General features: G+C 30.2%; 1 protein-coding gene across 4 annotated transcripts in view; it reads right to left on the bottom strand.

The window, feature by feature from the left end:
• Positions 1–15034, bottom strand: part of LOC106687803 (alpha-1,6-mannosyl-glycoprotein 2-beta-N-acetylglucosaminyltransferase) — a 226440-nt gene that overhangs the window by 40602 nt on the left and 170804 nt on the right. For all 4 annotated transcript variants that reach the window (XM_067053366.1, XM_067053365.1, XM_067053368.1 and 1 more), the window contains exons 3-4: positions 12129–12182; positions 155–189 (exon numbers count right to left, since the gene is read on the bottom strand). In XM_067053366.1, coding sequence (XP_066909467.1) covers positions 155–161 — 7 coding nt within the window. In that variant the 5' untranslated portion in view covers positions 162–189; positions 12129–12182. The remainder of the gene's footprint in view (positions 1–154; positions 190–12128; positions 12183–15034) is intronic.

Raw genomic sequence — 15034 nt, 5'->3', positions numbered from 1 at the left:
ATGAATACACAATATATAGATATATGATATATAAACATATACATACATACACAATCAATCACCTTGGCTGAATTAATTTTTAATCACAACCTCCATTAATCACTTACTACGATAATATTCTAAAATAATTAATATGTGAAGGTAATTTACTTACCCCGCATAACTCCTCTACAAGAATGAGTGATGTATCTGAAAAATAAAAATAATAAATCAATTATATTATTGACGTTATTAATGAATACTAATATATACAGAATACTAATATGGGGCAGCGGTAGCAGCGTGGTAACGCGCCAGTCTACCAACCTGTAGGTTGTCAGATTGAATCCCCGGTCCCACCCGGGATTTTTTGAAGCACAAAATAATGCATAACTCACTGACAACCTCCCCCGGGCATTTGTGAGGCTCGTTAGCCGATGGGTGACATTCACAAAAGATAGGCGTGGGAATGTAAGGATCACATTTTCAGACACATTTTTTTACCAGGGTTTCTGTTATACTAAGTAAAAATTAAAATTAAAGACAGATTATCTTGAGGTACGGTTTTCATCATCCGTTTATGTAAGAAAAGTTAAATTTTGCATTTACATTTTTTTGTTTAAATCTTTTCGTTAAAAGATAACAGTTATAATTTAAAAAACAAAAGATTAATCTTAACTAAGGATAAGGATGGGACAAAGCCTTTCTTCAAGGTTACCAGCCTCTTATTTTAACTTTTAAAACGGTCACATCTTTGCATATTCATTTGGCAAATCTTTGAATAATGTGGATTATTTTTATCAGCTACTATTCAAATTTATTATTTTTTCCTTTACATTTTTAATTGATGATATCATCAATTAAATATAACATTGCGGTTTTCAGAACTAGTTGCAATAAATATAAAAGCATGATTCGGAAAGCAGATAACACAACTTTTAGTTGAAATTAATCCTTGATCCTAAAATTTCAAAGCGGCAACTCTTCATTGTTCACGATTGTAATCTTTTCCCTGTCTATAATCCCATTTATTAGTGAAGTAAAAAAAAAAAATACAAGGTATTCACGATTCCAAGGATGTTATGACAATAGTTCTTTCATTCATAATCTACTTTAGTTCACTATGAAACTATTTTGTATACGAGGGTAAGTCAATTATTATACGCAATATAGTTATACACTTTTATTGCAATCAAATATGAAACTTACAAGTACATCATTTTTCGTATAGCCCCCTTGATTTTCAACGCACTTGGTCCCGCACAAGCTTCATGACACCCTTATAAATGGTTTTCGGTTGAACTGCGAGCCAGGAATGCACTGCTTCGTCCGAGGTAAATCGACGGTCCCTTAATGCCTCTTTGAGTGGACCAAACAAGTGATAGTCAGAAAGGGCAAGATCGGGACTATATGGAGGATGAGCCAGTACTTCAAAGTTGAGTGAGCAGCAGTATGCGGAAGGGCATTGTCGTACAACAGCAGTCCTCGGCGTTTGGTTCGAATTGCAGACTTTAGCTTGGCAGTAAGCATTGGAGATGTTTCCAAGATTTTGTTTACTGCTACCCACACAGCTGAAACAGTCCAGAAACTCAATTTTGAAGTACTGGCCCATCCTCCATACTGTCCAAATCTTGCATTAGAGGCATTAAGGGGCCGTGATTTACCTCGGACGAAGCAAGGAAAGAAGCAGTGCATTCTAGGCCCGCAGCTGAACCGAAAACCTTCTTTTATTAAGGCGTCATGAAGCTTGTACATCGATGGACCAAGCGTGTTTAAAAGCAAGGAGACTATGTCGAAAAATGATGTACTTGTAAGTTTCCTATTTGATTACAATAAAATTTTATAACTATATTGCCGATAATGATTGACTTATTCTCGTATTTTTTTCTATAGTCAACATCGAGAGATTATTAGTGATACACTCTTCTAAAGCAGAATATTTCTTTTTAGAAGGAAGTATTACTTTTTCCTGAAAATTATTTCAAAATAAAGAAAATTAAAGGTAATTAAGAGGAAGCTTTTTCGAAAATCCGGAATGTAAGCCCAGTCCAGGCTATTTAAATGAGGAAAAGACCTAGCTGAAATTAAAGATCTCTTAGTTTAATCAAAATCGTTAGAGCCATTTTCCAAAAAATGTTTAAGTTTGTGTTTTTAAGTGGCATTGCCGGTAGCGCGATTTTAACAAAAAATGTACGTCACATTCCAGGAATGTACATATTGTAAATAAATAATTTCAGTTTGGTAAAAATAATTCATGCATTTTCTAAGGCAACTAACTTATAATAAGTATGAGAAGACTGACCAGATGTTATAAATTAAGTATAAAATTCAACTAACGAACGAGGCTTAAGCCATTCTTTAATTATTAATAATAATACTTAATAGGAATATAATTACATTAATATTTAGCAGTGTTTATTTATTTTAAATTGTTGCGACCACTAGTTGTTGTTGTTGTTGTCTGGGGCTTTAGGGCGTAAAACCCTGAGGTCATCAATGCCCATGTTTCGTGCTTTATAATTCTGTTTCATTTATATTTATAATTCTATTTCACTTTATTTTTCTCTTTAAATAATTTCGAAAACAAATTTAAATAATTACTTCTTTTGGTATTTTTTATTACGTATAACAGATTTTCTGGTTTAAATCTTATTTAAAAGGCCATTCATTTTTAAGAAAAGTAAGACCATTTCCACGTTCTTCTGGGCATCATTCAGAGCATCCGATACACTCTGTCCGACTCCCAATCTACACAAGTTCACAGAATAAAAATGACATTTCTCAAATATGTGACTGATTGATAATACACTGTTGCAGTATTGATATTTTGGCGGTGGCTGCTTACTGATCAGATATCTATGATTTAAACTCATATGACCTATTCTCTCAATCTGGCAATAGCTACCTCCTCCCTGCGATTGGAACGGTTTGATGTGGTCCATGGTTTAGTGGTTTTTTTTATAGTTTTTAATTTGCTTGGCGGGCTTTCATTCCACATGGCTTGCCAACTAGATGATATCTCATTTTTCATTGGAAGACTTATTTCTTGTGGTGTCAGAATGGCTGCGCCCTGACCTGGAAGAGCAAGCGACCACTAGTGTTATTAAAGTTACGATCCCCAAACCCACAATATGTATCTCAAACTCACTAACTCAAATTTCCAAAATTAAACTTGCAACTAATTTTGGAGGGAAACAGTTTATCATTACATTAGATAATTATTTTTTTCGAATATATTTATTGAACATTTTTATTATATAAAAAAATTTCATTAAGTCCTTTAGATAGGTCACAATTATGTAGTTGGCTACAAATTAATTATTATAAAAAATTATTGCTAAAATATATGTTATAAAAAGAAGTTGGTCCGGATGTGGTCGAAAGAACTCAAATAATAATAAAATTATTTATTGAGGATCAAAATTTCGCTCTACTTTGCAGGGCTTCATGAGTGCTAAAAAAAGATACTAACAACTTAAATAATGTATCAAGGTAAGTTAATAGATAGCATTAAATAAAAGTAAACTAAAGTATGGCTAAATATGATTTAAATTATATGAAAATATAAATGAACTAGGAAAATACTAGATAATGAAAAAAAAAAATTAACGTTATTAATAGGAAATTATACGTTGATAAGATACCATATTTTTATCAAAATATATAAAATAGAAAACTCGAAATTTTCCTTTTTTTTAATAAACATACAAAATTAGTTCAATTATTCGTTATTTTCTACACTGCTTAGGAACACTTGGAGCTACAGAAAAAAATCTTGATAAATTTTTTTAAAAAAATTCAAAAATTGTTCTATGGACATTTCGAAAGGATTTTCCAGTTTAATCTGGAAAAAAAATATTAAAAAAAAAATTTAAATTCACCTTTTTATAATGGATACCTCCATATAACGGGCAAAGCAATATATTATTTGTTTAATATAAAATAATAAATATAAAATTATGTTTTGTTTTAATTACCTTAAAAAATTAGTCATTGTGCCAGAAGAGGTAAGAGCGAGATATAAAATAAACTGATATCAGATTTATTTTGAAATAAAGAAGTACATATTTCTACAAAAGTAAATAATATCATTAAATATATACTATGTTTGTTTTGGGTTATCTTTTACGATTACCGCGATAGATCACTGAGGATTATTTTATTGATACTAGTGACAATTGCAAGTAGTATCAGTGACAAGTTGTTTCTGTTCTTTAACTGTACCTGATACATCTTGTATCATATAGTAACTAATGTCATGCGTTATGGTTCGATTTTTATTCAAAAGAAGTATTATCTACTTAAAGAAAATTGACCTAAAGATATCGAAGTAGTATCGACTTAAAGAACAGAATACTCCAAGAAATAAAACCAATACATTTTTTATTTTTTTTAAACCTGAACTTAACAACAGAGACCGCTCTTGAAAATTGGGTAATCCACAATTTCAAAAAAAAAAAAATATTGGTGTTCAAATAAGAAAAAAAAATTGAAACTCGTCAAGTGCACCATAAAGTAGTGAATAATGATTTTTTTCCTAAGAAATACTGTTAACATGATACTGACCAAAACAAAATTAAAAAATGATGAATTCTTGTCATTAAATAAAATAAATATTTCTTCTGGAACTTCGGGAATTACAAAAGATATAGAACCCTATAAGGGCTCTAATTGTGGTTCGATAAAGGGACATTAAAGCAGTGTATACTGTCAGTTCAGCTATTTGTAATACTTTAGGAATTATTGGCAATAGACCTAAAAATATACACTGGCTATTTTGAATAATCAGCTTTATTCACACATCAGACCCTCTTTCTTCCCTTCTCCCCAAGGATTGATAAACTAAATTTTTTACATCGTTCATTTCAAATATTGTAACATAGAATTCTAGTGACAATTGTACAACAAAAAATTTACACTTCTATTTACACAAAAAAAAAAAAGCTTCTAGTGATAGACAATTTTTTTTCCAGGTACAGCAAAGTTATAAGCTATTTTTATTAGACTAAATCCTTAAAGTACATATACTAGGTATTATCTAATGATTCATACTTAATCGTTTTTACTGTAAATATAAAGGAGTTAAGGCAAGTTCTTTTTAATTTTATCAACAATTGAATTCATTAAAAAAAAATCAATCCCAAATAGGCAAAGTAGCTGACTGAAAACATCACATCTCTAAAAATAACTCCGGTCTAAAAACAATTGGCAGTGAACAACTGCAGTATATTAAAACTCTATTTTTTCTCCTGTCAATCATCGTTTTCCTTTTCGTTTCGTGAGTTTTTATTATCTATGACACACACATATATATAAAGTAATAATATATGTATTTATTATAATAAGGTCTAACTGAAAATGACTAATGTCATGTTGTTATTAGAGCTACAAAATAACAACTTTAAATTTAGGTTAGCAATATCATAATAAGGATGATGTAGATCAGAGGTTCCCAATCTTTTTCGGTTTGCGGCTCCCTAAATAATCGGATTTTTCCGCGGCGTCCCTAATACATCATATTTTTCTAAATTTTTGACTTTCTTAAAAAATTAGAAAACTTTCCTTTTTACAAACGATTACCCATTTAACAGCGTAAATTTAAAAACTAATACTTACTATTTTCCTTGGGATAACATAAAATATCTAATATCAACTGTTTCGGTAATATCCATATTGAGACTGGACAACCACCATCTGGTTAGATTAGTTGAAAAATAAATTAAACATCAATTTGAAATCCACAAACAACTTATTGAATGTCCATTGATGATTAACATTATTAATGGGATGGATAGGCTTCATCTTCACTACTCAAGTTTTTAAATCTCGGAATAAAATTAGATATGGCGACCCTAATTTCTTCTTCAACGTTAATTTTCGAGCAATATTTCCTTTTTATTACCGCGACCGCCGAAAACCAGCTTCGCACAAATGGAATTAATATTCGTAGAACTTTACTAGTAAGCAGTGGATGTTCCTCTTTTACTGTAATCCAAAAATCAGATTTTTAGATAGAAAGTTCCACGCTACCAAATTTTAAATTTAAAGTATTATCGCAAGACAAATCAATAAGAGATTCTTCTTCTAAAGAAGTAAATTCTGATGGAGTCTTGGCTCTAAATGGTTCTCGAATCCATGTAAATTTATCATTATCTGCTTATTATTACCACTTGTACGCACTCGAAATTTGCTAAATTCTCAGAATTTTGTCAGCATACACGAATTTTTGCACAAAAAATCGAGAATCGGGAATTCTGAATTCAAATCAGAAATTCTGAGATTCGAAAAAATTGAATATTTTGCGGCGCCCTAATGACGCCAGTGAGAGCAACGGCGCACTCTTTGGGAATCACTCATATAGATAGTAATAAGTAAGGCCATTCTATTTAAACTATTAAGGATTAAGGAATTATGTTAATGACCAAATGCACATCCAACAAGTTAAAAGTTATTAATAAAAAGCTAAGAGATAATCACAGACCTAAGAGACACTCCTCAGATTAAAAGTAAAACAGATTAGCAAAAATCCACAACGCATAGAATCGTTCGCTATAAAGGTAGGAGGAGCCAAAATAATTGAAGAGGGAACAGTTCTTCAAGAATTTTGGCCGATCAAAACTAAGAAAAGAAAAAAGTATCGTCTCCAAATACCAAAGATACGGACACACTCCCCGGCGGTTGGGCAAACAAGCCAGGAACACGTCAGGATATCAAGAGAACCTCCTGAAGAGATATCAGATGAACATTAAGTACACTTATAATCGAACTACAATTGCAATTATTCAAATCATAAATATTTTTAAAAGCGCTCAATAATTAGAAGAGGATTAAGATTTACTAAATATTATTTCAAATAAATCTGTACCGCTACAATTCATAAAAAGCCAGGGTTGCAGTGCTTTAAAAGCAAGTGCTACTAGACCAAGAGTTGTGCGAGGAGGTGATTTGGTCAGAATCACGCTCGACCGCCAATTTTTTACCCAATTAAGGGTACCCATTTTATGAGGCTGGGTGGATCCCGAATGGCTCCTGAATCTACAGAGCTGACTCAACGACTATAGGAAACAAATAATAATTATCTGCCACAGCTGGAATCGAACTAGGGTTCTTGGAGTGCCTTACCACTGAGCTACCCGCTTCCACAACCGTTCTTTAAAGTTTTTTATTTCATAGGCCTTATCATGTATTTGTTAACATAATGTAGATTAATTTTTAGGAAATATTCCTTTTACCGAATTCTCCTAGACATAGCAATCCGATACAACTATTTAAAAATGTCTCAAAAACTACCGTTAAGAAAAAAAGTTACATGACTGTTTTTTTTTAAAAAATTCATGAACTTTAGTTTTTGTACAGAACTCATTTAACCTAACCCAATAATTTTTAAATAGTTTAAGTGTTAGTAGTCCATTTCCTTACCAACGAGCAACCACTCCCACAAGTATATAATGAAATAAAACATTAATCGTTAACCAATATGTTGGAAATTTATATAATTAGATACTATCTAAGTATGTTTAAATTGAACAATGGAGCAAGTCAATATTTATAAAGTTAAATTTTAAAATTAGTTTTTAGAGATCTTTGGAGTTTAATGTAAATCATAATAATTATTTTTTTACATTTTAAGAATTCTTTTTTAATTTGTTATAAAGGGAGATTTCAGAAATATTAATATTCAAAGAATGGTTTAAGAAGAGATATTATTTTATCATCTTCTCATCATTGTATCATTTTAATTACTATGTTCATATTAATTATGAGAGCAGTTTTATTAATTAATAATGTCTCATCTAGTAAAATCTATGGGTTAAAGTAAATAACTAACAATATTAAACTCTCTCCCCCTTCAGGGACGCGAATACTCCTAGAAAAAGAAGCCGAAATAATATAATGCATGTTATAATTTATATAACCTTCTCAGAAATGTACGGTAGACTGCAGACTTAATTTAGGTTGTTTCAAGCTAAATTTGGGGAAATTTACTATCAAGGATGTTAAGCATTACGAAATTTTTCCTTAGTATCGAATGGGACATAACTCACCGTAGAAGGATCCAGCGAGAAGAGGTCAAGTCTTGCGAAAACTGTTTCGAAACGTTACAAAATCTTGAGAGTCCTCACGCCAGATTGTCACCAAGCGGTCGAAAAGTCGCCATGAACTTTGGAATTGTATTAAAAATACTTTTATATTGTGATTTTCATTTATTTCTTCTTTTTACGGCAACTGCTATGCTCAACTCGACAAACGATTTATAAACTTTTAAACACTGGTCGATCTTAAAATAATTGCGGTTTTGAATCCTCAATGAGATCAAAAATTAACTTCGTTTTTTGTACATGAATAACCATTCATGGCATCATACCTCTATTGTAGTATACATAGAAAATTTCAAGTGAGAAAAAGTGTTGCGATCAGAACTGAAGAACACTAACAAGTAGTGATTATTTTATTGTGTATGTATTGTAAACCACTACGGAATAGAAATAAACAGTATTAACAGTAAAACAGTATGACAGTTGCTGTTTGGTTTCTTTAAATAGTGTCTTTTAATATTTATATTTTTAAATACGGTATTAAATCGTTTGAATAATTAAAGCTTAGTATTAAACTACAAACATATTTAAATAACGTCTTTAAATGATTTTTTTTTACATTTTATTATTTGATTATTTATATACATTTGTATTTTATACCATAAATACGGTGTTAATTCATTTTAACTATTAAAGCTTAGTATTAAACTATAAAAACCTATAAATTATTCGTTCTTACATTTGTTTATTTATATACATTTTTATTTTATTACATAAACGCGGTATTAAATCATTTTAACTATAAAGCTTCGTATTAAACTATAAACAAATTTAAATGTCGCCTTTAAATGATTCTTTCTTAGATTTTAGTTAGAGTAATTTTAGCAACCGTTGTTATAATTTGTCTTAATATGAGTTATTTCCCCTTCTACTTATCTTCTAACCGTTCTTTCCACTTTATTTCCTTTTTTGTTAATTTTCCTTTATATACCATATTAACTTGTGTTGATTATATTATTTTTTATGTTGAACATATTATTATTTCACTCACGTTTATTCCTATTATTGATAGTTTTATTACCCCTTATGGCTACTATATCTTCATATTTTAGTTCTGTAAATAATTAGATATTTTGCTTACATATTTGAAAGTTATTCATGATATTATATTCTTTCTCACTTTTCTCATTATTTCAATTTTAATATTCAATATTTACAAATTAATGATAATAACAAATTAATTACTAGTTCTAGCCTGATTTTCATAGATATATATCTTTACTTCCTTTTATTTTCCGATGAATCGCTGTCTTTTCCCCTTCATCATGATTACAATACCTTTAGTTGTTCAAACATATATATTGATTTATAAAAAAATATATACCAGAAACCATTTGATGTAAAGGCGTCTGCCAGCACTTAAATTAACGCTTGTTTAGCTTACAATAAAGTATTTATCTTCATAGGAGTAATAGTTTTCATGATACTTACTAAAATAAATTGATTTCTAGTTGTTTAGACAAAATGTCATTCATATTCACAAGCAAATATTATAAAAAATACCATCCCTATACATGAACTTTATAAACCACTATATAGAATAAACTAGTTTTAATTAGAGTGTTGACAGACATCAGTATGTTCAATGATTCTTTAGATATAATTTTTCATAAACCTAACATTTTTCCGACAAATATGAATCAACATTTTGTGAACTTATTTTGGCCAATATCATAACTACTCTTATGAATATGAATGTTATAAACTACACTGAAGCAAATTAAATCAGCTTTAATTTGAGTATTAATGGAAATTTGTACGTCTAATGGTTTCTGAGATATATATTTTTCCAAAATAAATTCATTAGCACTGATTTTTCAGTACATTTTTCATGAAATGTTACTTTCTAAAAAATTGTAATTCGGGAATTATTAAACGTAGGTCTATTAATTCACTAATAAATATTAAAGTCATATTTTAGTAAATTTTTGAAAACTTTAAATAATGCTTTATTAGATTGGTTAGTGTTGTAGGAAGTTTTCAAGATATAGAGCTCAAAATGAATGAATGAATCCAAACTTTTTTTTTTTAACTGTACTTGGCAGACTCATTAATTTTGAATAATAATTATACACAGTTTTCATTAAAGTAATCATAAATTTGGGTAAAATAACTGAATTTTTTTCTCCTCTTGGGCTATTGGACTATATCCTCCTCAGAACCGCCTGGTTTACTCTCGACCTGATTGACTTGATCCACGACAGCTACTTAGGGAAAGTGAAGCTAGGATGTATACTGCTAATGACCTTTGCCTGTTTTACTGTGCTGTATTGTATTTTATGAGTTTCAGTGTTCATGCGACCCATGTTCCCAAACCTAGTGTTTGACGCGGTATACCAGGTGAGGGAAACTGTCAACTCCAAACGCCAAGCAGAAGTTAACTGATAAAAAAAGACTTTTTACACGCTGCTGAACATTTTAAATTATGTATTATTTGACTAATTTTATCACTCTCTCTAGATAGTTAAAATTGTTTTTAATTTACTCCGAAAAATAAATGATAAATGCAAAAAAAAAAAAAAAGTAATTCATTTTATATTTCACTTGAATTTCAACAAAATCGGGTACAGACGATCTTAAAACTAATCTTTTTTTTCTACAATAAAAATATCTAAACTTTATTATGATAATGAATAAAATACACAGTAAAATGATGATCTTTACAGACCAAAACTTGGGACCGTTAGAAATTAAGACGTGGGAAATGTTAACTCCGAAACATGCTCAGTTACATTGCCAGCATTCCTCCAATGATTTTAATTCATAATAAAAAAAATGAACTGCGAAATTCCCACATTGTTATTACAATAACAGTACACCAAGGTTAATGAGAATTGACCCAACGCCTCTCACGGACACTTTTTCCAAAAAATGTTTTGGTTTATAATTGTATTTGTTTAATTATTTTGATTTGTAAAAGAGATTTATATTTGTTATCTTTCGGACTGATTTTCATTTCATAGAATAGCCCATTTGATAATGTAGTCGATCAGATTAGATCAAATGTTTAATTTATAATGTAATGGATTGTTTATCTTTGATTTATTGTATAGCTTGTATGTATAAACACACTTAATCATACTTTTTTAATTTATGGTAAAGTTTTATTAGATGGTAATGTTGAAGTGATTTTAACCATTCCATATTTAATTTGTAAAATATCAGTAAATCGCCAAATTATCATTATGAAGCAAAAGAGTTGTGTGAACTAAAGAAATACATTTCTTTTTTTTTTTTTAGTGACATCATAGTGGCATATTTGGCCAAAAGCAGTTATATTTTTTTTTATTTACATTTTATTTTTATTTTGACGTATTCAAAAAGATAGTACTTTCTGTAATGGGGTCACCCTACACTATCTTATATCTAGTAGGGCTGTCACGTTACCTGTCTACGACACAATCTACAGAATACTTCAAAGAAAAAACAAAATAAAGCAATTTTATGTCAGTTGTGACCGTATCAAAGTAAAGTGGCTATGTGTAACTTCACAGGCGTTGTAATAATTTATAATCTATAAAAATAATACATAACTGTCAAATCTAAATCTACATAAATTTAAGCATTAAATAATTATAATAACAGTATCAATAAACTTCTAAAATCGAGTACTAATGCTAAGAAATCCGGATTTACAAATGTTACAAAGAACAAAGTCTTCCTGTTTCTCTAAAGAATTCATTTCCTTGCCTATATCTAGGGAGCCTATATCGATCAATACTAGTATCATAGTATAGTACGATCTTTGGAATATGTCTCAATAAAAATAAAAGCGAAACTTTTTTTGCTAAATATGTCACTATTTTTATATTCTAAATTTTTACAATTTTCGGTCTTATTTCTTCTACATTTTATAAAATGCTCTGATCTATGCTTTGAATAAAAAATGTAATGCTTCGTTTTTTACGTCAGTTTGATTGAGAAGATAAAAAATTGTTAAATTCAATAAAATCGACAATTCTTGTATGGATTAACATACAAGCAACACCTAATATTATACATACTACTATAAATCAATAATTGATATAAAGGAATAATAATTTTAATTATTACCTTGGTCTGCAGAGTCGGTGGCCATGGCCATCGCTCACCCATCACCGCTTGCACCTTAAAACACAAAAACGTATTAGCTAACAATAACATAATAATAAATAATTATTTGGTAATAGTGAAACAACAGATATATACTAATGGAAGTATAATATATTCTATAACATCATGTCCCTTTAAATTATTAATGTGTACATTACATAAAATATACATTATGAGAGTTATCCTGAACCAAAAAAGAGGAGGACAATACATATCTAACAGCTAAAAATACCCACAACTTCATAGAGGCTGAAATGCCCTTTACTTTATTTTTTTTTTATATGCCAATCTGTTATACTGGATAATAAATAATAAAGAGTGTTAAGATTTAACCTGGATACCAATTGATTTATTTAAACATTAAATACCAGTCTCAAGAAATTGAAAAGATAATATATAAAGTGAATTTCATGTTACTTGAGTTCAATATTTAATACCTTATACTAGATTTCACAAAGTGGTTGCTGTGCCTTAGCCATGCAATTTGCAATATAATAAAAATATACCCTTCCCCTTGGTAATGGTAAATTCACCGTCAAATAATCAATGTTCAACTTATATCAAAGCCAGGAGCAACATTGATCTTGAAAACAATAAATACCCAATATTTCATATTTAGTACCTACGAATCAATGGAAAACAATGAAAATAAATGCCTATGAGTTTCTCGCTGTATTATATTTAGTAAAGAATCACTTTATTAAACATAAACAGTTTCCATTATAGAATTAATTGGGTCCTCATAATAGTCACCGGTAGCGATTGTTTATTAAAGAAGGTAAAATATAATAAAATATTAATTTTTTTTTTAGCATTTGAGCTAAATAATCAAATTAGTTCAAAAGACCCACTGTATATTAAAGAGTAATATGAGACATCGAATTTAAAAATCGGATATGCAGCTTATGAGGCATCCCTGAATACATTACTCTCCTTTTGGTCATATCGAGTAACAATATCTGTCTATTACACTATGTCCATAAAAAACTTTTTTAATATACAAACATCAGATTGAAGAAGCTTTCTGACAAGCCACTTTTCTTTTTGCAGTTTTGGATTATTTAAATTCACCTTTTCTATTTAAGATTTTATTCAGTGAATCAGATTCACTTGCTCATGTTCACACATATGTATGGAACAGGAATATATAATCCAAATTTGACGAGCGTGAAAGCGCGTTGATGAAGTGGTACAATATCTAATGTATGAAGATGGTAATTAGGTAGCAGGCAGACTGGCAAAACCCTATCAGCAATAAGGGTAGGGAGTTAATTCCAAAGGCCTGGAGCCAACTCCTATCCTGTCGTTGGCACGGGGACCTCCTCCCTCCAAGTTATGGCTTGAGGTAGGTCCCCCCCTCCCACCTTCAAAATTTACTTTCTTAATTGCTATCAAACTTCCTCCCCGAAGTTTTAGCAACTCTTCAACATCACTGACTCCCTGTAATTCACATCAGATTTTCCGTTTAGTTTACTATTGATGTTTTTATCTGTTGGTATAATTCGTTCATTGGTTGAGTTGTTTTTGTTTTTACTAAAAAAACTAGACAATTAGACTCAATTAATTACTAGTAAAATCAATATTGAAAAAGCTCTACACCATCTAGAAAAGGGTGGGCCGGAAGTCGACTTTTTAGTTTATTATTTCCAATAATGAACTTTTGTAACCTATAAAAAAATAAACCCGTTTTCAAAATTTGACGTATTACGTTTCTACGTTTCACGTTAATACGTATAATTAAAACTTGAATAAAAAAATCTTTTTCTCCGTCTGCCTCAGCTTTGCTCCGAATCTAAAGAACTATTTTTTTTAATGGGGCAAAAAGAATAATCCTCGGAAATCACCATTATCATCTGCTTATGGACTACGGAAATACATCGCGCGTTTCTTGGCGCGGTTTTCATAGGATGGATTTCGTCACTCCCACGCCTATTTTTATGAGTTGCCACCCATAGGCTAACGGGCCTCACAAATGCCTGGTGGAAGCTGTGGGTGAGAATTGTACAATGATGTGCTTGAAAAAATCTTGGGTAGGGCCGTGGACTCGAACCCACAACCTTTAGGTTGGTAGACAGGCGCATCACCACGCTGTTATCGTCACCCCCTATTTAAATTCCTTAAAACAAATCAAAATCGAACAATTTTTAGCAAAGATAGTGAATTTTTAAAAGCATAACCATCTTTTCAAAGGTATTTGGATCAGTTTCTATGAAAACTAGTTCACTTTTCTAACAGGTTTTTGGGAAAGTGGAAAACTATATATCTCCCGTAAGGCTCATGGAGTATATTCTAGATTGCTAAAAGTATCAAGAAAATCTCAATTGGACCGATAATAGCCAAGAGATACAGTAATTATTTGCATTAGGCTTTGCACCAGGTGTGGTTTAAAAAGTCATTTACTGTTATTTACTTATAACAGATGCTCCTAAGCAATACTCTTGACGGTTAAAAATATTTAGAAGAAATATGTAGGAATTTTTCAATCAACGTAGTATAGCTTGATTGTTTTAAAAATATGAACGGTTACCACGTCAGGAGAAAAATAAAAAAAAGATCTATTTTTTCATATATATATTTTTTTTTTTGGTGGGGGGGAGAAGGAATCGAGGAATCAAATTTATGTTCAGTGGCCCTTAGAAAAAAGTGCCAAAAACGAAAACGTCTTAAAATAATTTCAATACTTGGGCTTTTCAAGATTCCTTTTTTTTTTTAATTTAACAATTATTGCTGGAGCAGAAGAACTTTAAATTAAACTTTAATCATTTACTTTAGTAAATCTTTTTAGGTTCTTTTTTATATATTTTATTTTATACCAGATCGGCCTGGTGGGCCTTACATGGTTGATGTAACCGTTATATTATGTATAT

This window comes from Halyomorpha halys, unplaced genomic scaffold, assembly GCF_000696795.3.
Source record: "Halyomorpha halys isolate HHAL.00 unplaced genomic scaffold, Hhal_1.1 Scaffold1014.1, whole genome shotgun sequence".
Taxonomy (NCBI): domain Eukaryota; kingdom Metazoa; phylum Arthropoda; class Insecta; order Hemiptera; family Pentatomidae; genus Halyomorpha; species Halyomorpha halys.
This window is presented reverse-complemented; position numbering and strand designations above follow the sequence as displayed.